Raw genomic sequence first — 24,448 nt, forward strand, 5'->3', positions numbered from 1 at the left:
TGGACAAGCCAGGTCAACTTGCTCCCCTGAAAACCATGCTCCCTCCACTTCCTCCCAGGTCCTGGATCCTCGAGATGGCCATTCTGCTGCAGAACCCTTCTAAGTTCCTCCCAGCCCCGGTGCCACTAGCTAACCGCTCCCGCTCCCGCCACTTTGAAAGACTACAGCCCCCGGCATGCCCCGCGCAGGCGGCGGAGTCACGTGATCGCGCTCCTCCCGCGACTGCAGTCACATGATTTCGGAAAAATGGCCGCCGTGACAGCGGAGCACTTCGCGGCTCTCCAGAGTTTGCTGAAGGTAAAGGGCGGGGCGGGGACGCGTGCCGTCTCCTTTGTCTTCGGAACTGAGTCTACGGACCATAGGGGCGGGCACCGGGAATAAGTTGGCCCTGATTTGGAGCCACAACTCTGCCACTGCTTCTCTGTGTGACCCCGGGCAAACAGTTGCTCCTTTTTGAGCTTTTAAAGCGAAACAAAATCAACAACTGCCTGACTAGAAGGTGAAAAAGAAGAAAATGAGATAACGGACGTGAAGGGGCTGTACAAATGCCCCCCACTGTTAAGTCTCTGGGGCTGGTTTTGGGGATGGGGCGTTGGGAGTGATAATTGCTGGATCCGTTTTACTGGTTCCCCATTTCATCCCACAGCCCTTCTGCACTCCCTCTGCATCTGCCGGCGCCAGCGACTGAGGTGTGCTTTCTGTGTTCCTGAGGCCCGGGTTTTCTGTTCACGCCTCTGACTGAGAAAGGGCCGGAACACTCTCCTGATAATTATTTGTTTGAAAGATTGAGTGGTTGAAAGGGACATACTTCCCCGGGCTCGTAAAGTTCAAATAAAATGAGGGGTTGGAATTAACTTTTGATTTCCTCTATAAAAGGGCGGCTTTATTTTCCTTTGAAACACTTGTCATTAGATAACATTATGAATCTATTTGCCTATTGTCCGTCTTCTCTTAAGAATGTAAGATCCATGAAGGACGGTTTCTTTAACTTTCCTTTTCCCTTTAGTAGGTGAAGAGGATTGAGTTAATTATACTCAACAGTTTATGACAGAGCATCGTCATCAGTCCATACAATGGTCTCCGTTTTGTTTAACTTAATTTTGAATGGCCTCCCCAGTATTCATTTGCACTCTACGATCCTAAAATCACTACTTTATTGTTCATCAGTATATATCAACAATTCTGTAGCAATATGCATTCATTTTCATTGCTCTTATCCTATGTACTCTTTTATTTTTTTTAAATATAAACTTTCTTATTTTGAGATAACTGTAGATTGACATGCAGTTGTAATAAATAATGCAGAAAGATCCCATTTACCCTTTACCCAGTTTCCCCCAATGTTGACATTCTGCAAAACTATAGGAAACTATCACAGCCAGGGTGTTAACATTGATAGTCAAAATACAAAATGTTTCCATCACCACAAGACCCCTCTTGCTGCTCTTTTATAGTCTCGCTTCCATTCATCCTCCACCCCTTCTTTAACATCTGACATTATTTTTTTAAAGAATTTTATATAGGCTAGGTATGGTGGCCCTCCCCTTTTGTTCCCAGCAACTTGGGAGGCTGAGGCAGGAGGATCAGAAGTTTCAAGTCAACCTGGACTACTTAGTGAGACCCTGTCTCAAAATTTTTAAAAAGGGTTGGGGATGTAGCTCAGTGGCAGAGCACTTGCCTAATATACATGATACTCTGGGTTTGAACCCTAGTACTGCGCTAGCGCACGCGCGCGCACACACACACAAAAGAACTTTATATAAATCATACAGTATGTATGGATTGACTTTTTTTCACTCAGCTTAATCCCCTGGAGATTCGTCCACATTGTCTGTATCAATGGTTCTTTACTTTTTATTGCTGAGGAGTATTCCATGGTGTGGATATACAAAAGTTTGCTTGATCTATTGAAAGACATCTAAATTGTTTCCAGGTTTTGCTATTACAAATAAAGCTGCTGTAAATGTTTGTGTACAGGCTTGGAATACAGTTACTGGGTCATTTGGTGGTTGCATGTTTCATTTTTCAAGAAATCTCCAAACTCTTTCTGGAGGCTGAACTACTTTATATTTCTACTAGCAGTGCCCAGGTACTCCAGGATGTCCCACATCCCCACCAACGTTTGATGTTATCACTATATTTTATTCAAGCCATTCTGAAAGATGTGTTTTGGTATCTCAGTGTGGTTTTAATTTGCGTTTCTCTAATGACTAAATGATGTTGAGTCTCTTCATTGATTATTTTCCCTCTGTGTATCTTCAGTGGAACATCTTTTGTCCCTATTCTAATTGGAGTATTTGCCTCTGTAATCTTGAGCTTTGGATTTTTAAAAATATGCTCTGGGCTCCAGATTACTAATTTTGACATTTGTTTCAATTTCTAATATGCACATTGAATATTATAAATTTCCTTTTCAACACTTCATTGACTGTGTCCTACATATGTTGATACGTTGTTTTCTCATTTTCACTCACTTAGTGTAATTTATTTTAAGTTCCCTTGAGATTTGGTCTTTGACCTGTGAATTATTTAGTAGTGTATTGTTTAAATTTCCATATGTTTAACATTTTCCTGTTATCTTTCTGTTTCTGATTTCTGGGTCATAATACAAACTTCAACAAATTTTTAAAACTAAAATGAATAGTGTGCTGTTTTGTGGACCAGAATATGATCTATCTTGATATATGTCCAGGTGTTTGAGATGTGAGTGTATTCTGCAGTTTCTGGGTATGAAGTGTTCTGTAAATGACAATTAGAATGATTTATTATGTTGTTGAGTTCTTCTTCATCTTTTTTTAATATCTGTGTAATTGTTGTATTAATTATTGAAAGAGGGGCTTTGATATCTCAACTATATTTGTGAATTTGTTTCTCATTAACAGTGCTGTCAGCTTTTGCTTCACATATTTTGCAGTTTTTTTAAAAAAAAATTTTGTAGTTATAGATGAACAGCATGCCTTTATTTTGTTTATTTCATTTTTATGTGGTGCTGAGGATCGAACCCAGTGCCTCACGCGTGATAGGCAAGTGCTCCGCCACTGAGCTACAGCCCCAGCCCCATGTTTTGCAGTTCTTTTACTGGGTACAGATACATTTAGGATATCGTCGTCTTGGTGGATAGGACCTTCTATCATTATTTAATGTCCCTCTCTTTCTCTGGTAATTTTCTTTTGGTGACACATGCTTTATCTGATATTAACGTAACCACTCTTGCTTTCTTTTGGTTAATGTTTGCATGGCACCTCTTCTCTCATCCTTTTACTTTCCAGCCAGCTCCTATCATATATTTGAAGGGAGTTTTGTGTATAAACATTTAATTGAGTCATATTTTTAATCCACTCTGCCAATTTCTGTATTTTAATTGGAATGTTTATGCCAATTAAATGTTAGAATTAGTATAATTACTGATATGTTAGAACATAAGTCTGCCGTATTTTTTTTGTTGTTTCCTGTCTATTCTTTCTTGTTTTTTGTTTCTATTTACATTTTTCTGCTTTCCCCTGGGTTGTTTTTTAGAGTTGTTTTGATTTGTCAGTAGTTCTAAAAATGTATTTCTTTTTATAGCCCCTTTAGTAGTTGCTATAGTTACTCTTTTGTGCATGTACAGCTTATTTCAGCCTATTGGTGTCATCATGGTGTTAGGGTGAAGTATAGACACCTGCCTCTCTGTCTGCCCCTTAACCCTTCTTTACTTGTAGCATAATTGTCATGGGTATGTCCTCTGGGTACATTTAGAGGCACATCAGACAGTGTTCTAATTTTTCTTTCAACTTTTAAACATATTTAGAAAATTCAAGAAAATAAAGGATTTTTTTTTTTTTTTTTTTGCTTATCCTTTTCTTTCTTCCTGACATTCCAAGGATTCTTCTTGTTCCAAGAAAATCTGGGGTGAAAGAACCAACTTCTGTAGGCCACATGTGGAAAGAGACTGCAGAAAGATGTCAGGCATATTCTTGGCACTGCCAGCACCAGCATTCGGCACCTGGTGTTCCCCATACCTCCCTGACAGCTTGGCATTTCTCTAGTCTGCTGGGAGGCTCGTGGGGAAAGAGGCCAGGGTTCCCCAAGGGTAGTCATGGTGTCCTGGCTCAACATGGCTGCAGTCAAGTCAAGCTGGATCTTCGCACTCCTTTCATTCCTTCTTTTCTCTTTACAGAACTTGCTCTAACCATCCTTTAAGGTAAATATTGTGACAAATTTTCTTAGTGCTCTTTTACTAAGAATGAATATCTTTATTTCCTCTTCATTCCTGAAGGATATTCTTATTGTCTGTAGGAGTCTAGTTTGACAGCTCTCCTTTCATACTGAAAAATACTATGCTTTTTGTGTTTGTGTATTTCTCTGTGGTTTCTGATGTGAAAGCTGCTGTCATTCTGATTGTTTATTATAGCTAAAGTGTCGTTTCTTCCTCACTACTTTCAAGATTGCTTTGTCTTTTGTTTTTAGAAGTTCACTTAGGGACCTGGTGTAGGTTTTTTTAAATTATTATTTATCCTACGTGGGATTTACTCAGGTTGTTGAAATATGTACTACTGTGTCTCCAGCTATGCTTGGAAAGTTTTCAGCTGTTATTCCTTTGAATACACATTTTTGGTCTTGCCCTTTTTTATCATCCTCTGGCTCCGTCCGCTGATTCTTCTCTCTGTCCCTTCCATTTTGGTGTAGTGAGCCCATCTATTGAGATTTTACATTTTGGTTATTGTATTTTTCATTTCTAAAATTTTGCATTTTATTCTTCTTAATATCACCTATTTTTTGATGAAACTTTCTCTTTTTTAATTTGTTTCAAGCATGTTCAAAGTTACTTATTGAAACATTGTCATCAAGGCTGCTTTAAAACCTTGGTCAGATAATTTTAATGGCTGTCATCTTGGTGTTGGCATCTGTAGTTATGTTTTTTTCCTCAGCTTGAGTTGAGATCTTTCTGGTTCCTGATTTGATACATGATTTTTATTGAAACCTGGATGTGTTCATATTATGTTCCAAAATTCTGGATCTTATTTAAGTCTTATGTTTTAGCCAGCTTTCTCTGGTACCACTCAGGGAGGCTTAGGGGGCACCTCTCATTACTGCCAGTTGGAGGTAGAAGTTCAGATTCCCCACTTGGCTCCTGTTGATACCTGAAAGCAGGGGCTTCTGTTTCCCCTGGGTACTGGGGAAGCCCTGTCTCCACGCAGACTCTCTCTGTACCACAGGCAGTGTGGCTTGTGACCCACTGGTGCAGATGAAGATCCCAGCTCCCTGCTTGGCTGTCTTTGACACTGACCCAGTGCAAGTGTTGGGGTACCTCTCACAGCCTCACACAGACTTCATCAGCATAAGTCAGGATGGGTTCACGGTTCTTTATGTGATATTTGGCTGGAATAGAAAGCAGTGATTGTCTAAAGCTTGTTCATTTCCCTATGCTGTTCCTTTCCTGGTCCTTTGGCTAGAGAGAACAGGGATTTGTTGTAGCTTTTTTTTTTTCTTTTCCTCCCTCCTGTACCCATTGACATTTCCACATTGCCCTCTTCTTCAGCTCAGGGTCTAGGATAGATAAAGCAAAAAGAAAACCCAAGGAACTCACCATCACCTCATTCCTTGGGGCTTGAACTCCTCACAGATGTGCCTTCTCCCCTCTTTCTAGAGACATCTCAGATCTGTTTTCCATGTAGTACCCAGGGGTTTTAGTTGTACTTAGCAGAAAGAATAGGGAAAAGTACATTTATTCTGTCTTCCCAGACAAATTTAAAGGTGTCCTCTATACCTTTAAATCTTACGTGTGAAATATGTCACATAATACCTAAGCCAATGTTATTTGAAAACATGTTATCAGAGGTTTTTTTTTTTCCTCCCCTATCTGTGAATTAATTCATAGGCCTCCTCAAAAGATGTTGTCAGGCAGCTGTGTCAAGAAAGCTTTTCCAGTTCAGCCCTTGGCTCAAAAAAGCTCTTGGATATTACGTGTTCCAGCTTGTCTGTGACCCAGGAGGAGGCAGAGCAAGTAAGTGTGGTCAGAAATGACCTTTGGCCATGGGCCCTCTTCCCTTGCTAATCTTTCTTTTGACTTCCCAGTCATTTCCATGTCCAAAGAAAATTTTTCCCAGAAATTGACATTGTAGCCAACTCTAGATAGATTTTTTTTTTTTTTTTTTAGTATTAGTAAGTTGAAAGCTTTGTCTTTGAGCCCTTCCTTGTGATAAGTAAGTCACATGTGGGAGCTGGGCCCAGAATCAGCTCCTGAACAAGTTCTTTTAGACTTATTGCCTAGACAGTGTAATCAAAAGCCAAACTTGATGTGACTTTCTTTCTCAGCCTATACACTGCTAAGACTGATGAACTGTCAGCTGGAGAGCTTCAGGCAGATTCTTCAGGAATCTTCCACAGAAGATGGAGGTCTGAGTGGTAATTGAGCTGGGCTCAGTGAGGCTCCCTCTGGGTGCCATGTACAGCGCTGCCTTCGCAGCCCTCAGCCCCAGTGGAGTCTGCTCTGCTCGCCTGAGCTCCCCTGATCCTAGATGTCATGCTGCACTATGTAGCAGGGACTCTATATCTTTCCAGAGCAAATGCACTTTTAAAACAGGAGTATCTTCACATGGACTCATGTTATTTTTATTCTTTAAATATGAAGCTTTGCTCATTAAAATCAACTTTAGAAAAGTTAAAAGCAGAGCAAGATTATAGAGGTAAGTGGAGACTTAGTTTGGGTTCCCTGAAAAGTAGATACTGAGGCAAAAACTTGAGTGCCAGAAGTTTTTTGGGAGGTGATTCTAGAAAACACAAAGCAGGAAGTAGGGAAGATCAAACAGGCAAAGTAGAAAAGTCTTAAAGTAAAAAAGTATATTAATGAGTGGTTACTGCCGTAGCAATGGGGCTCAATCTTAGGGTTCTGTGAAAAGTCAAGTAGAGCATGTCTTGGAATTTTCCTTGGAGGGCAAGGAGACTAGGGCATTTGTCCACTACCTCCCCCGCAGCTATAGTGGAGGTTTAACTCCCCTCACTTCTGGGTAAGTGCATTTGCGGACCAGCAACCTCCTAGGATGAGAACCTTAGGAGTACAGGGTCTGGCACTCCTCTTTCACAGGGACTTGAGACTTCTACCACCCTGAATTCAAAGCCCACCCTCCCCAGGAACCAGTATCTCTTTGTCACATGCCAGTAAACACAACTTGAGATACTTGTAAGGAGCGGAGCGTGCAGCCCCATCAGAGGAGCCCAAGCCATGGGCCCCAGGTGTTTATGCAATCCTCTCCATCCAGAGGCATTGGACCAATGCAGGGTTGCGTAGTAACCCAGCTGACTCTCCACTTCTCAGGTTACCAGGGAAACAGCACCAGAAAGTTAACTGAAGGTCAGATCCTTCTGCAGAAGAAAAAGGGACACATTAACCCTTTGCCTTAGGAGTTTCTGGCAGGTGGACAGCTTCCTAGGTCAGGCAGCTGCATCTGTTTTGTGAAGCAACAGGTGAAGTTAGGGGCAGCAGAGATACATGGGACAGCAGCATCTGCTACAGAGGCTGCTTGGCTCCTGTCACTCGTTCAAATGACTGCAGCATGCAGTCACAGGGTGTGGGATAGAGGGCCCTTCTGCTGCCTCTTGTCCTGTGTCCCATGTCCCCTGCAGCTACAGGGCTGTCTCCTCTATCCTGCAGCTCCTCCAGGCTCTGCACCGCCTCACTCGGCTGGTGGCATTCCGTGACCTGTCGTCTGCTGAGGCAATTCTGGCTCTCTTTCCAGAAAATTTCCACCAAAACCTCAAAAACCTGCTGACAAAAATCATCCTAGAACATGTGTAAGTGCTCATTTTTTGAAAATTCTTCTTTTACATTTCTTATTGTTTTTATAACTACTTTAGAAATACTATATTCCTTGTTGGAAAGATAGAAAATACAGAAAAGCAAAAAGAAGAAAATAAGATAACTACAGTCCACCACCCAGAAGTGAGCAGTAATATTGATTTCTTTCTGGAAAACCGTTTAGGACTTGGCTATTGTTTCTCTTTACACATACATAGAGAGGTTGATGTTTTGGTTTTATTTTTTAACAACTACAAAAAAAAAGATCATCCCATTTTATAACTTGCTTATTTTCAGCTAGCAGTATTAACAGTAATGACATTTCAGGTCAATAAGTATTTACCTTTACTATCATTTTTAATGGTTAAATATAAGATATATTCCATTACAAGAAGGAACTGGGTATACATTTTTAAATTCTTTAGTGTTAGACATTTAAGATTTTGTCAGTTTTGCACTTCAGTGAGCAATTTAGAAACTTTGCTCATGTGCTTAATTATTTCCTTACTTTGGTAAAGCCATGAACATATTGGGTTTTGGTCATCAGGAAGATTGTACTCTTTCCACCATAAGACACAACATGTCCCTCTTCCTACACCTTTTCTATGAGATTTTTTCTTACCTTCCCCCCCCCCCAGTTCCACAGATGGCAAATGAAACCTGATTTCAGCTTATATATCTTTGATGCTAGCAATGTTGAATATATTTTTCATGTGTTTATTGGTCATCTTAAGATCTCTTTTGTGAGTTTTCTCTGTATCCTCTCAGCCAGACACATCCTTTGAAACCCCCCAAAAACTTAAAAGAATCGATTATTGTTTAGCAGAAGGCTTGAACAGACCTGTCTAATAGCAATAACAGTTAATGCCTGTTTACCAATATTTTTTTGTTTATTTGAAACTTCCTTACATTACCACATTTGACTCTTACTCTGCTTGACATCTCACCATGATGTTATTTGCTGTAGCATTAGACAGGTCTGTTGGGTGTATTTTTGCATAAGCTGCTGTATTCTGTATGGCAGGTGCTCAATAAAGAGAGCATAAGTTGACCTTTTCTCTGTTTTGTCTTTGAGAACAGTAGCACAATAAGATTATAGAGCAGTAAGCCTTTTATTTTCTTGTCCTAAGCTGTGAAAACAGCACTTAGGTCTTAACATCACCAAGCCTTGTAAGACAAATAAACAAAAAGCTGCTTTGGGGAAGGATGATTTCTGAGATCATTTCCTGTTAGGAGGTCTGAAGATCACAAGAAAGGTGGAGGCTAAGGTTTCTCATGATCAGAAAACTCAGTCTCACCCCTTTTCCATAATTTTTTTTCCTCATCTTTCCCTCTTTAATAGATCTACTTGGAGAACTGAAGCCCAAGCAAATCAGAGTAAGTACTAAGACATCTTCCTCTCCTTCCTCTCACCAGCCCCAGGCCTGAATCTGCCAGGACACCAAGGATGTTAACCAAAAGTCAAGGGCAACTATTCTAGTCTCAAATCAAAGACTGTCTGTATGCTGTGTTTTTTCTTTTTAATCCAGCTCTATATGTTTATATAGATATGTTCATATAACTGTAAATATTGTTGTTAAAAAATACAGAAATACCCAAAGAAGAAAGTGATGTAGTAAAAATTGTGTTTTAAAAAGTAATTCTGCTTCAATTAAGAAAAAACCCAACAGTAATTAAAATTACTTTGAAAGATTAAATAAAAGTATGTATTTAGAAGCATCATTCTGCTTACTCTGAGCCAGTCACAGTGCTAGAGCACTTGACCTGCCTTGATTCACTTAGTCCTCCCAGCAACCCAGGGAGCTGGGATGAAACTATCCCCATTTTCCAGATAAGAAAATGGAGACTCAGAGGTTAGGCAAGTGGTGGAACCCAGGTTCAAACCAAGCCTGATTATCTTTAAAGCAAGGCCTCTTACCACTCGCGGAAGCTACACTTTCCCCAAGACTCCAGCTGTGACTTTTTCTGTACCTTATGTCACTTGTCATTCTGTCCCGACAACTGGAGGGTTGGGTGTTTGGTGCAAGTCTGGAGATGCTGCCCCACCGTGAATCAGTACTAAGGGCAGGCAGCACAGAGTAGTGGGAAGGTCCGTGCTTGCTGTGGTCTTTTGCCCCACTGTCTGTCTCTTTCAGAGATTTGCTGCATAGATCAGATGGGTTATGTGTGTACAGTCTTCAGAGTAAAGGCCTGATAAACGTGGGCGGCGTGACCTCTGAGCTAAGCTGTCTCTTCCACAGTCTCTCTGCCACGCCTGGTGGACCTGGACTGGAGAGTGGATATCAAAACCTCCTCAGACAGCATCAGCCGCATGGCCATCCCCACTTGCCTGCTCCAGATGAAGGTAGGTCCACTCTCATCATCATTAGAAGGAAAGAAGGTACTGTAGCGAGTTAGGCCCTGTGGGCCACCTAAAATATCAGCCACCCAAGTTTTGGGGTCACTACACTAACTAAGCCCCCCCACCAAAAATGTTGGCATCCCCCGTGTGCATGTGTGTTTCACACAGTGTTGTGTCCTGCTGTGTGAACACATCATGGGCATCATAAAACATGCACTGAAAGTTGACATTTTACAACAGTGTGACAAGTGCTAAACAATATATTTTTAAAATTGTTTTCTGATCACTTAAAGGTGTACACGTACTGAGACGTTTAGCTTTAACTGTAGGAGTATGTGTTCAGATTTCAGATTGACCTCTGGATCATTTCAGTGTATCGTCACCAACTTCCTGTCCTGTTTGCAGTGTGGTCATCAGGCTTCTGTTGGCAGTGGAAGTCAATGCTTTCTGTTCTTGTTCACGTGCCCTTGCTTCATTGTGTTCACTTGATAGTTTTTTTCAGGAATCTTCTAAAATCACATTATGATAGAATTCATTTAGTTTAAAAAACTAAGTGATATATTGCTGTATTTACTTCACCAAACACCCAGAAATTCAATACCTTCAAGAAAAAACTTTAGGAGGCCTCTTGCAACTAAGTTTTAAGTATTAATAAAGCTTTATTTGTTTCTTGTTTATGATTAAATAAGTAAAACTATAAGTTGTGATATTTTTCTTATATCCAGTGGACTGTCCTGTGTACCCCATAGAGCCCACATCTAAAAATACCAGTGTGAGCACGTTTTCTCACTTCAGTGCTAAGACAGGGTATTGGGGAGAAGGCTCACCCTTCCCTGCTACCCACCCAAGGCTCTTGTTGCAAATGGGAAGAGACCCAGGTCTTTTGAGTGTCTCCTTCACCTTCCCCAGTTGCTGAATGACTCAAGGGCTGGGGCTCCTTGCAGCCCTTACAAAGAACCTCTCTTCAGAGGCCCAGAAGAACTGAGAAGGACTCGCTTACGGGGAGATAGGAAGAGAGGCAGCTTTGACTTTCTGGGCCATGTTCTCTTTACAGATCCAAGAAGATCCCAGTCTGTGCGGGGACAAACCCTCCATCTCGGCTGTGACTGTGGAGTTGAGCAAAGAAACACTAGACACCATGTTAGATGGGCTGGGCCGCATCCGAGACCAGCTTTCTGCTGTGGCCAGTAAATGAGCTGACCTGCTGCTAGTGCCATTGCCGTGCCCAGCTGCTCATCAGTGTCGAGGCGCCTTGCAGCAGCAGCTCAGTTGACTACAGGCGGACAGGATGGTGGGAGTGGGGGCTCACTGCCTCCTGCAGGCACAGGAGGATTGGGAGGAAGCAACCAGGCACCTTGCTGTTCTCCTCCTCTTTTTTCTCTTTCTGAAGCTGATAAACAGAAGCTGTCACTTTCGAGAGGCTCCTGATGCAGCCTGACTGATGCTGTGTGCTGTGAGGGAGCATTGCCTCATCAGATGCCCCTGCCTGGCTGCCCGGGGAAGCCAGGCCCTGACTGGGGTTCGCTTAATGAGTTATTTCCAGCATTGACTCTGATAAGTTCATTCCAGTCCTGGAATACATGGAGGGCATCAGGCCCTTGATGCCAGCAGCGCTTGCCCCTCTGTCAGAGAAGCAAGGCAAATCCCACTGAGCTTGGCCCTGCAGCCTGGCCCCTCTAGGGTATCCCCTGAGCCCCCTTGGCCCCTCTGGACCACCTCTCCACTTCTGAAACGCATTCTGATTCTTACTATTCCCAGGTGAGGAAGTGGGAATAACTGGAAATAAATAACGTTTTAAGATTCTGGCCTTGATTCTTTTCACCCAGGTTGTTGCCTTCAGCCAGGTGCTGCCTCTCAACTTCCTGAAGATAATCCCAACTTCCTGATTCCCAGCTAAGCCCTTGACCTTTGGTATGACATGAAACCAGACCTATGACCCCGACCAGGCTCCCTGTGCTCTTGAGTGCTACGTAGAAAAAAAAAAGAAGCAAGGGTGACTTCAGTGCACACTTGATACGAGAGCTCCAATTAGTGTGCCCCTGAGACTGGCTGAACAAGACCATCTCTGTAGCGAGGCTCACACGTCATAGGGCCTGTGTGTGAAGTTCCTTCTGCCTTGTTATCCAGGTCATCCCTGTGGCAACAGCATGCTGCCTGCCTGCTGAGCTCTTCGTTCTGGAAGCTCAAGTGTGTGTCTGGGGTGGACGGAGGAGGTGAACCATAGGTTAAGGATATACACTTGAGGCGCAGGCAGCCAGGGTCGGAAGCTGTACCTCCAAAATAATAGTAATCTGTTAGCCCTAATTATTAATAGGAATGAAAATAGAAAGCCAGTCATTTGTCATTTTATCTTCTAAGAGGGTTGGTGAGGAGGAATATTATTGTCCTGCCTTGATTGATGAGGGAACCTGCTCATGGAGGCTTAGTCCCCTGCTGGTAAATGGCCTCATTAGGACTTGAGCCCAGATTTCCCTAGCTTTTTCTCCATACCAGGATGTGGAGGTCTAAAACTAGCTCCATTTGGAAATTTTTGAAACTGAAATAGGAGAAATCATACCTCTGCCCACCTAGTGAGATACTGGAAGGTCAAGACTAACCATTCCAAGCTCTCTGCTGCTCCTGGAAGCTAAGCTGCCTGCTTTTAAACATGGCAGATCTTAACCCTGTGGGGCCCGTCCCCGCTGAGAACTTGATAAGAGCTGTGCATCCTTTTCTGTAGGAAATGAATCTTTAATTTTTTGCACATAGTGACAGGTCATGAACTCCAGATCCCACCCAGCTATGGATCAGGACCCCCTGGTCTTACACTTAGGTTGAGTTCAGCCTTTGGCATGAATTCATCCCTTTCTGTTTACCTTTTACTCCCATGACCTATAAACAGTGATCTCAAATTCCTGTCTCCCAGTCTCAAAAGTACAACAAGAAACTAACGTGGACCAAGGAGCCCAGCATCCGTGTCTGATGAGCCGGACATTGCTTTAGCCAGGCCTACCTGAAGAGAGTCAACTGAGCACAAGACATTTGGAGGGCATTCAGAACAGAACTGGAAAAGTCAATAAATGTTTACAACCCTTCCCATTCCCTTGTTTAAGAGGTTGTTTCCATTCTTAGTGAGGATGGATTGTTTATAAATGCCATATTTCTGGTTGGCCTGACCTTACTTCTGTACCACAAAGGTCTTTCATTCAATGCTTGTCTGGTTTCCCAATCGTACCTTGTGTGATGAAGCATCTCTGCACAAACTGTCTTTCCAAGGGTGTAGGAAGGTTTGAAATGCAAACACCATCCACAAAGAGCCAAGAGACTGGCCCCTGGATATCAACACATTCCATCTACCTGGCCACAGGGTGAGCACCAGGCTTAGTCCTGGTCCATGTGGCCACAGAGATTGTATCATGGATACACATGACTCTGATTGGGCCCATTGGTCTTTCCCTGGGGCCTTCACTGCTGGAATGAGCAGAGACCACTTCCTGTCTCTAGGCGGTGATGGTGAGGCCAGTGATGCTCGGTTCCCACTTTCTGCCACAGAAAACCCATCTGCCATCAGTCATCCACTCCCCTATGAACTATGGAGGGCTCAAGTCCCTGTTCTCAGTTGGGAAGTGTGCTGTCATTTCCAATGCTAGTGTATCAATTCTGATGGGTTTATTTTATTCAGGAATGGAAAGACCTGCAGACACAGGTGGTTGTCATGCAGAAGCTTATACTGACAGCTCTAGAAACGAGGCACATCCCATATAGAAAAGACTACCTCTCCAGGGCTGGACCCAGGTTCTCCTTTCCTCTTTTTTGCTTAAACACTGAGTCACTAATCTCCAAAGAGGGAGCTTCTGATAAGCCACTGGGTTGGGAACAAGTCGTGATAGCAGCAAGCAGAAGACTGCAATCTGGTGAACATTCGTGGGGCGCCATGATCCCTTCATGCCCTACAAATGGCTCCCGTGAGTGAGCATTCAGACAGTGCTCACTCTCACTCCAAGAACAGGCCTAAGTTAGACACAGCAAATTTCAGAGGAAAAGGGGGAAGTGCTTTATGGAGTGCCCTTGGAGCACATAACATCACAGACACTGGGCACTTTAAGTGACTCACATGGCCCCATGGTTGTCAGTGCTGCCCAGTGAGTGGATCAGACTTACCCCTTGGAACTAGAAGAGTAGTCACTCCCCTTTGGAGATATCTTTTCAAGAAACGGATATAGCCAGTTACACATATAACCCCAAGTACTTGATTCTAGATCTGCAACCCTGGGCACTCTACCAATGGGGAGAAATATGGTGAGTGTCCCTGGGTGCTCAGTCTCAGACATATGATGCTCTAACCCAAAAGGCTTCTTAGGGAGGACCCAGCTCTTTTGAGCTCATCAGTTTTAGGTTGAGAATGTACGACATCAACTGACAGACACCCCAGTGTCATAGCCATCAAGCAGCAAGCGTGCAAATGACCAGCCACACCTTCCCAGCCAGTGGAAGCAACCTGCTGGGTTCAGGTCCTGGGCCAGGAGCAGTCTAGCATACCATCTCTATCTGGTGCTAAGCTATCTTTCTCACTACATCAGTTCTAAAAATGTGTGCCAGGGATTTGTTTTAATCAGGAATGGTAACACAAGAAAACATGGAAATGATCATTATGGAAAAAGAAGTTTGTGCTCATAGAGCCTGTGAGGCAGGAGATGGAGCATGTCACTCAGAGCCACACGGTGAAGATCAGCATTGGACAGGAGGAGGAAAGAAGAGGCCAGAGCCTTTATTCGTATTTTCAAAGGAATAAACAGTCAAGGCAGGATAGGCACAATGAGTAAATTTAGGATTGGATAGTTGGACCAAATGTGGTGGGTTCTGGATTATAGGGTCTGTCCCTGGGATGTTTGAAGGCAGAGAGAACATTGGCTTGGGGTGTGAGGGCTTGATAAAGGGTTAGAGTTAGGGTTAGTTGGGTGTGTGGCTCTGTATTGGTGGCATCTACTCTCTAGGAATTTTCTAGCCCTGAGAGGAGCACTATCAAAGATCAAGACTCCAGATGCATCAAAAGTGCAGAGGGCTGGGGTTGTGGCTCAGCGGTAGAGCGCTCACCTAGCATGTATGAGGCCCTGGGTTCCATCCTCAGCACCACATAGAAATAAATAAGTAAAATAAAGGTATTGTGTCCAACTACAACTAAAAACTAAATATTAAAAAAGTTCAGAATATCAAAATATATTGTTGATATGAGTATATACTGTAGTCACAAACCTTGCATGGCTTTTAACACAGCAGAAGTTTCTCTGCCAATGTCAAGTGGTCCAGAAAATTGGGGGCAGAGGGTGAGTACTCCCTCTCTGTTGTCTCTATGGTGCCTTCTCAACCCAGACCTCCAGAGTCACCGGGCAAGACAGGGGCACCTGGCAAACTGCATCTGTGATTGTACAGACCCTGCCCCGAAATTACAAGTTACATGGTCACAACAGCAAAGCAGACAGAGAAGTTCAGTCTTACTCTGTGCCAGGAGGAAGAGAAATGGGGTCTTTGTGAGTGGCTCTCATGATTGCTGTATCCTGTCCCTTGAACCAAAAGATTCCTCTTTTGCTTCAGCCAGCCTGCACTTCCGAAGAATGTGAGTGAGGGCAAGCATGCTGTCTCGGACCTTTTCTCCTGATAAACCTCATCACTAAATATCTTGCTCTTCACCACAGCCACCAAGGGTCAAGCAGAATACCGATCATAAGAATTTGTGCATTTTGCTGAGGATGGCGTCTTAGAGAGGCCCAGGGCTGAATTGAAACTCAGATCTAGGCCAGTGCTTTCTCCATTCCTACCTTGATTTGGAGATAAGAAAATCCATGATTCTTTACAGACACCTGCGTTGGCCCTGAACTTGGTGACTTTCAGCTCTCCCTGTCACCAGTCTGGCCTTACCACTTCCATGCAGAGCATGATCCTCCTCTTTTGCCTCCCTTTTCTGGTGATTTTCAGGTTCAAACAAATTAGCATCAGGACCAGCCATCTGGGGCCTTCCACCATGAGCCAGTTCTCTGAATATCATGGTGGGCATGCTGTCCATTTGACACTAGTCAAGTTCTGTGCTCTGGTTTCCATTTTATTTCCAGGAAGTGAGTCCAGCATGGTGGGAGAAGTTCTCTGTTAGTCAGATGAGATGGTCTCACAAGTGAAAACTTTTCTTTATTATTCTTTTTTTATATTTTAATCTAGAAGCCATTGGCTTACCTGGCATTTTGGAAGTGTTCCACAGATGGAATATTTGTAAGAACTATTTTGAACCTGAGACTGTTGCCTTCTAAATCATGACAGTTCCACATTCTCTTTCTTGCGTGAAGTTGACCCTTTATAGAGCTTCCTTCTTACTTTGGCGCTCACATTTCTGCGGCTTAATTGTCCTTTTTACAACTACTTTGTAAAGAAAAAAATGTTGATAGTATTCCCTGGTTGGTTCCTGAGGACCATAATTTCCAAGGAGACAGAACCATTCTTTCTTCGAGGAAATGTCAAGAGCTCTTAAAAGCATGTTTGAAAGTCTGGTTTCAATTGGTCCTGGACTCTTGGGAAAGGCTGGGATGGGCTTTTACACCTCATCTGTAAGTAGAGATGAGATAACCACTAAGTGATGTATCTTATTGATTTGCAAAAAAACTATGTGGTCCCACTGGCTGAAGAATGGAATTTTCTTGGCTGTTGGTATCAGTGCTGCAGTAGCCACGTGACCTCAGACACATGTCTTGCTTAGTGTCTTGCCATGGCTGAGGCTGGCCTCAGCCTGCCAAGCTGCTGGGATTACAGGTATGTGCCCTCATTCCCAGCTCAGATTTCAGGAACTTTTATAAAGCTCCTATTCAAGGTATTTTGCTTATCTGCTTATTCAACTTCAGTGAGTGAGAATCAGTATATTAGGTATTGATTTGGCTGCTTTAACAAAAGCCCAAGTTCCATGGATTAAAGAATCTAAAGTTTATCTCATGTGAAAGTCTGAACCACTAGAAGACTTGAGGGGACAGGTGATCCTTCTCCAGGAAATGATCCACAGACTTGGGGTCCTTCTCTCTTGCCGCTGCAGCAACCACCAAGCGTTGCCTTCTTTGCTGTGAGCAAGGCCTGCTCATAGCTACTCTCCAAGTGTATATCCCAGCCATGGGAAAGGAGAAGAGGGTGAGCTCCAGAAGTTACCAGTTTATTTCCGCTCATATCCCTTTGGCCACAATCATGTGGCCAATACTTAGCTGCAAGGTAGGCTGGGAAATATGGTCTATGGCTGGGCAGCCCAGGGTCTAGCTAACTCTCAAGGGGGTAGGGGGAGGTTAGAGAGTGGGTGGGGTTTGTTACTAAATAGAGAGAATGGAGAGTGAGAGACAGTTGACAGGCACTGTCATCAACACCTACTCAGTTGACTACGGCTCAGTGCAGCTTAATTTCTTTCCTGGGAGCAGGTTTAATGGGGGAAGAAAAGAGAACAGAAAGACACTATGCATGAAGTGGGGGTGGAGATGTGGGTGCTCCTTGAGGCTGGAGACCATGTCTCATTAACTTGGTCTCCATGGAGCCACCACAGTGCCTGGCATGCAATAGACTGCCCAACAACTGTCCATTTGTGTCTCGTCTTCTTCCACAAACTCATAAGGAGGTTTGAACTGTGTCAGTGAGCCGTGGTCAAATTATATTGAATGGATTAGAAAGGAAGATTAATTGAATTAATGTTCACTTACATTGCTCCTCCTGCCCCAGCAGTCCTAATTCTCCAATGGAACCATTCTTGAATTTTGCCACCATGCTTTCTGCCTTCATTGACCAAGCCTGTGGGTGTGGGGATCGCTGTTCCTAGCACAGTCTTCCAAGCACGCATTTCACTCAGGTATGAAGAGGAAAAGATGGCGCCCTAGATGTGGGTGGGGGAGGCCCACTGCCAGGATGCTAGTGGAGGGGCAGACATTAGCACCCTGGCTCCTGCCACCATTGGAATTCAGTGACCAGAATTTCTGAAGGGCTGGGTGGAGAGAGGTCCTGGGCTCTCTCCAGCTGCTACAGGAAAAAGAAAAGGGAGCTTTTCTGGACCTGAACAGAGATGGAAGCCCAGACAGCCAGGCCTTTGCCCCTCTGTGCCCTGTCTCTGGAATGCCTTTCCTTTGCCCTGGTGTGACTCCTGTGTGTCCTTCTGGATTCAGGAGCAGCACCTAACAGGGGCCTTGGAAGTCAACCCAACTGGCCTGTCCTCTCTGCCTGGACCCACACTGCTTTGTACACTTGCCTCCCCCACGCTATCCGCCAGGGTATCCCCAACACCTGAGCACTCAGGTATCAGGCAGCCCCTATTAGTGCTGAGTTGCCTGCTGGTAGTTGAACTTGGATTCTGTCCCTGGAGTTAGTTCTATAAAAGAGGTCACCTGTCAAGGTGTCATACCCTCTTTGGGGACTCAAATTCTCCTTGTGCCCAGAACATACCTGAAGGAAATTTCTGCCTTCTCCTCACCCGGGTGCAGCTGGAGCTTGCCCATCTTGTCCAGCAGATGGCGCAGTTGTTCTCCTTATCCTCCTACCCACCCTGGCCTAGTAAGGAAAACAAAGCCCAGGAAGGAGTGGGCAGGGTGCAGTGGGGGCAGACCTCTCTGAGAACCCCAGCAAGGGAGAAGCTCTCTGTACAGAAGCCCTCAGACCCTGGCCCCTTGGCCTGCAGAACTTACCCCTCCCAGGGCAGGGATGAGAGGGGCAGAGCCAGGTAGGCCCAGGGAGCCCCTTCAGTATGCTGCAGCTGCCCTGTTTCTGGAGCCAGCGCCACTGTTTCCTCACTGCTCTACCGCAGGCTGGTGAGCTCCATATCAGGGCAGGTCAACCACAGCTCCTTTGAACAAGGAGTACTCCGCCAAACAGTAGCACTTTCTACCCCTCGCACAGGTGGTAGAGCCAGGATTCAAGGTTAGGTTTGTTTAGAGCTGTCTCAGTTGCTTCCTCTCTAAAAAAGAAAGATTACCTTTAATGTTTCCTGACAACACAGCTTGGAAGGGATTAATTACCCAGGAAAGTGTCTGAGAAATGGAAGATGCCCCATGAATGGGGTTAAACTTCATCTGTGTACGTGACGCCTCTACTGGGACAAGCCTGCCACAGGTCAGAAGACTCATCAGTTCTGCTCTGGGAGCAGGTGTGATGTGAAGGGGCTGCGGGGGTGGTGAGGCGCCTGCTCATCCCCTCTGGGTTATTCCAAAGGCCTCCCTGGATTCCCTGCACCAGCCTGGCCATCCTCTCCCTCCTCCATCCTTCTTCGCCGTTGTTGCAGGTGTCTCCCAAATGGAATCTAATTCCCTTGCCTGAGACACTTCAATGGCTTCTTCATGTCCTTGGAATAAAGGCTAAATTCAGAAAAATGTTATTCAGTGTCCTTTATAACCTAATCTCTGCCTACATTTTAATCTCTTACAATTCAAGAAACAGGCTTCAATCAAAATCAACGGTGTGAAATGCAGGGGCTGGAGGGAGTGGAGGACCTGAGAGATGATTCTGGAACAGCTCTGGGTACCAAGAGCAGAAGTGGGAGCAGGATGAGGATGCAGGGACTAAGAGGGCACATGGCCAGTATTGTCCAGTTCTCCATTTGCCTCTTCTTGAGGGTGGAGACTGGGTCTCACCCTCCATTTGGCCCCCAGCACCTGGGACAGTGTCTGCAGTTGTGGTGCTCAGTGAGTACTGGTCAAATGGGTGTCAGTGTGAATGGGTGAATGTCCTGACAGGGTTGACCCAGCAGCCACTGCCAGTGCTCACCAGCGCCTGCCCCTTGCTGACCTCAGAGGCTGGAAGGGACACAGCTAGGGGACAGTGAGACCAAGGAGAAAAGACCTCGACTCAGCCTGGCCCCCGCTCCAGGGGTAGGCCATGGAGGAGCTGAGGGCAGGAATCCCAGAGCCTGCTGTGCCTGCAGCCTCTCTGAATGCTCCATCCTAAACCTCCTGGGAAGGTCATCATGGCTGCAGAGCCCCAGGGAAGCCTTGGTCAGTCAGGGGCCATGAATGTGGCTGCAAGGCCACCTGTTCCACAGGATGGTGTTCTCCCCGCACAGATGGCACCCAGAGCCCCTTTCTCATGTCAAGCAGTCAGCTACAGGAGATGCCGCACTGCCGCAGCCTCCACCTGGTCTCTCTCCCGACCCCGCTTTCTGTATCATCCACCTCTGCTCCCTTCCATATGGTGGCTTCACATGAACTTTCCAAAAAGAATTCCTCCCTCTGGTTTGGCCTGCTTGGCAGTCTTGCAGACAGAGATCCAGAGCATTTGGAGGGTGGAAAGTTCTTCTCTTGGCTTGTTTAGCAGGGACATCATTTTCCCTGCCACCCTGTCACCAGCTGGGTCCTCATCATCTCTCACATGGAATCCTGGACCATTCTCTAAGATGAAGGCTCCCTGCCCTGTGCTTCTTCTCAGTGCTTCTGGAAAGCCAATCTGATCTTGTTTTACCCTTAAACCTGGTTCCACCTTCCCAGGCTTCTCCATCCCCTAAGGAACAGCTCCAGCCAGAAACATGGGAGACGTCCCTGCCGCTCCCTCTCCCCAGTGCTGCCCCCGTCTGCACCCTGTTGAATTCACTGGCAGTCTATCTCTGAATGTGTTCACACATTTCTCTTCATCTCTGCACCAACAGAGTCCTCAGCACCATCAGTCCTCACCCACGGCCCTCTCTGAGCTTGAGGCACCTGTCAGCCTCTGACTCCTGATCACCTTCCCATCACTCTGCGTGCACCAACCTTCCACCAGTATCTAGGCCCTCCAACGTCTTTCCAGCCGCAGGGCCTTTGTACTCACTGCCCTGCCACCTCCACCTGGAATGCTCTCTTGCTTCAAAAGATTGGCTCCTTTTCATCTTCCAGGACTCATCTGGAAAGTTACTTCCTTAGAGAAGTAACTCTCTCTGAAGAGCGTTCCTCCTTATGCTCCCAGTCTCATCATCCTGTTTATTTTTCCCCACCCCAATATAAAGTCCTATTTATTTGATGAACTTCCACGAGACTTACTTATTTAACATGTGCATTACCATGTGAGTGAGGAACTTGTTTTGTTCAACACGATATCCCAGAGCCTGCGCAGGCCTGGCACAGTGTACATGCTCAGCAAGTCATTGTTAAGTGGATGGAATGAACAAATACACGAGCCATCGTGTCACGGCTTTTGTTGGTCAACAGTTCCCCGCTGCCCACCCTCCACACTCTCCCATTAGAGTTCCCCCACGCCCTCGCCTGAGCTCACCTTCCAGCCTGCTCTGGGGAAGCAGGTCTGGGGAACCAGCGAAGAGGGGAAGGCTCACCTGGGCAGGGATGCCATGACGCAGGCAAGAGCACTGGTAGGAGAGGAAGCAAGAGATGTTGGATACACATTCTTTATGATCCCAGGCAGCGCTTCTATTCTGTAATATCTGAGTTTTTTAATATAATAGACATTAAACTCAGGACCAAGAAGCCAAGGGAGAAACTTGAGAACAGAAGCCACAGCTCTGGCCATCTTGGACAGCAGGAAGGGATGTGCAGAGGAAGGGAATCCCTGGGGCCAACTCCCGCCAACCACCAGGATTCTTGAGAGAACAGGTCCTGGCCATGAGCAGGTCTGAGAGCAGGGGCCACGCGCTGCAGGGCATCCCTGTCCCCCGTGCTTGGCCCAGTTTGGGGCATGTGGTGGTGAAAGGTCAGTATGTGTCATGGTGGTCAAAACCCAGCACCACTCATGTTATGGCTGAGGTACAGCAAGACAAGAGTGCCCCTGGCCCACTGAATGTGGCCTCTCTGGGTAGCTGAAGAGGAGTCACCTGCTCTCCTTTCATCCCCACCCCTCCCCAAAAGAGACCTCACGGAGCCTTCAGCTGTCCAGTGAAGATGACCCACGATCCAGCCTCTGTTCTAGTCCCTTGTTGATAAATTCAACTGGCAGATTCAGCTCGTCCTTGCTGGCTCCTCACAAAGTGGTTCTGTGCCAAAGTCACTTGCTCCAAACCTCCTAAGCCCGGCCAGGGCGGCTAAGTCGACCAGGGCCCACGGAAGCCTTTCTGAGTCTCCAGGTGAGCCATCTCCAAAAGCATTTCCTCAAGAACTGGCCATGCAGCTCTGGGGAGGCTGTGGGCCTCTGGGCTCAGTCCTGCCCACAGACACCCATCCAGCCTCTGTGCAGCAGGGGAGCTGAGGGTACCTGGGCGCCTTTCACTGACCACAGTCCTTCTCAACAGCTCACTCAGAAGCCCGTGTGTACTTCTGAGAATCCACTGAGATCAGAGCATCCCCACTTTAACCCTGGGCGCCAGGAGTTGCCAGTGAAGCACCTGGTGGCACGTACAGTGGGTCCTCGCGTCCTCACAACACCCTTCAACATCCTTCATGTCCTCCATTCAGGAAGCAGAACCTAGCCTTGGAGAGTGAACTTTCCCAGCAGCTGGCTCTGGCCCCAAGTCCAGAGTTCTCTCATTCTGGACAAATAAAGGTTCAGGAAGTTACAATGTGAAAAGGGTCATGCTTTGAAGATAAAAATGTGAAAATCCACAAGAGGCTGGTCCCCAGGAATGGCGATCTGACGCTGTGAGTTCTGGGCAGCCTTCCTGCTGAGCCCAGGCCAGCCAGAGGCCAAAGGAACTGGTGTTATGCCTGGGGACCTTGTGACAGTGTTAGAAGCAATTGGGAACAGAGGAAGAAAACAAAGAAGCAAGCTGAGGCCAGGCTAACCTCAGGGCCACCTCAGGGAGGCATCCTGTTCCAGGCAGCAGGACCCAGCTGGGGCTGGAGGAGGGTGGGAAGGAGCAGAAAACAGCTGGCTGGTCTTATGGGCTCTTCTCTGGCTCTGGGGGGAGATGGGAAAAGCCAATGCTGTCACTGAAGGTGCCCTTGTGGGCACAGGTATCTTCCTGGACCTTTTTCCTCTGGACTTTGCTGCAGATGAGTGGTCCCCTCCAGATCAGGACCTGAAGTTACCTGGATAACTCTCCCCAGGGCTGGGGCTGTCACGGCCCAGGCCCACCATGACACAGGACTCTGGGCCCCACAGCACACATGTCCTGGCCTCATTCAACACATTTCCTTTTTCCAAACCTCCCAACACTTCTCACTTTCCAAGCTCTGCACTGATGAGTTCGTACAGGCAGAACACTTGTAGGGAAAGAAGTCCAGCCACGGGCTGCCCCTCAGGGTCAGTGACCCAGTCCCTCCACCAGGTGAATGCCAGGATGAGAGAATGGCTCATCTGGGAATGTTCTTTTCTTTCTGGGAAGTGCAGCCTGGCTGTGATCCACCTCCTCCCCTGGGAACCCCACTCTGTGGCATCATTAAGCCAGGGTCCTTTGCAGCTGTCTCTAGGGAGTCCCGAGGAGTGGTTTTCTGCTCTGCAGTCAGTATGGCTCCAACATGCCACTCCTTTCAACGCCACCAAGTGTACCAGCTCAGGATACAGCGCTTCTCCCCTGGGCTCCTTCAGTTCCACAGGCTTTCCTACGTCTTTAGCCCTCTGAAGTCCATTCTGTGTCCTGTGCCCAAGTGGCCACTTTCAACCCACCAAAGACTGCCTGTCACTCACACTTCACCCCTGCCACAGCCCCCCATGACCCTGCTCTGAGGCCTGTCCCTGGCTCAGATGCCCCTCTCCCTTGCTCACTCTGCTCCAGCCATGCTGAGCTTCCTGCTGGGCCTCTGCTGGGCTAAACCCCTTTCTGCACTCCCCTTCCCCCCTCCCAGGAACACACTTCCTCCAGATCACATGTGGCTGTTCAGGCTTCCGCTTAAAGAAGAGCTTCTCAGAGAGGTTGCTTGACTGCCCAATCCCAGTTGGCACAGCCTTCCTCTGGTGACACATCACACACTGTGAAAGGTCTCTTTTGGTGTTTTCAGTCTCCCCCCACTAGAGGGCAAGTCTCAGGAGCATGGGACCTTTAGGACATTTTCACTGTGGTCCACCCTCCAGAACTTGGATTCCTTTCTTTTTAGAGCTCCATGGGAGCCCTATCTGTGTCACATCCCAGAATCTCTTCCACAAACACCTTCCTTGGGCTACAGGTCCAGCTGCCCCTTACTTCTGGTTTTTGAAAGTTAACTACGATTCACAAATTAGAGCACAGATCCAGTCTCAGAGGACAAGAGTCCTGCATCTGATTGGTTCCTCTTCCCTTTGATGCTGAGACTTTGATCTCCTCTACCTGCCTGCTGCTCCGCCTCCCTCCAGCTGCCTCCACCCACAGGGACAGGCCCGGGGCCCCTGGTCTCAACCCCTCCTCACTTGCCACTCCCCCATCAAAGGAAGGCAAGATCCACTCAGGCACCCCTGAGCTTAGCTGACACAAAGGGAACTAGGACAGGAAGACAAGGAACGCAAAGGAGGGGAAGCAGGGCTCCTGG

The 24,448-nt window shown here is 46.2% G+C and overlaps 1 protein-coding gene across 3 annotated transcripts; it reads left to right on the forward strand.

Annotated features, from left to right (window-relative positions):
- The first annotated feature begins 223 nt into the window (after window positions 1–223).
- Window positions 224–11,915, forward strand: Commd9 (COMM domain containing 9). Of its 3 annotated transcripts, XM_027936549.2 has the most exons (6): window positions 224–297; window positions 5,858–5,983; window positions 7,631–7,770; window positions 9,117–9,151; window positions 10,015–10,118; window positions 11,170–11,915. In XM_027936549.2, the coding sequence occupies exons 1-6, from the start codon at window positions 247–249 to the stop codon at window positions 11,308–11,310; spliced, it is 597 nt and encodes a 198-aa protein (XP_027792350.1). In that variant the 5' UTR covers window positions 224–246; the 3' UTR covers window positions 11,311–11,915. The 3 variants fall into 3 exon arrangements, with proteins under 3 accessions (XP_027792350.1, XP_027792351.2, XP_071472399.1); XM_027936550.2 differs by lacking the exon at window positions 9,117–9,151; XM_071616298.1 differs by lacking the exon at window positions 5,858–5,983 and having other exon boundaries at window positions 247–297.
- Window positions 11,916–24,448: the final 12,533 nt, after the last annotated feature.

The sequence above is a fragment of the Marmota flaviventris genome, chromosome 9 (assembly GCF_047511675.1).
Source record: "Marmota flaviventris isolate mMarFla1 chromosome 9, mMarFla1.hap1, whole genome shotgun sequence".
NCBI lineage: Eukaryota > Metazoa > Chordata > Mammalia > Rodentia > Sciuridae > Marmota > Marmota flaviventris.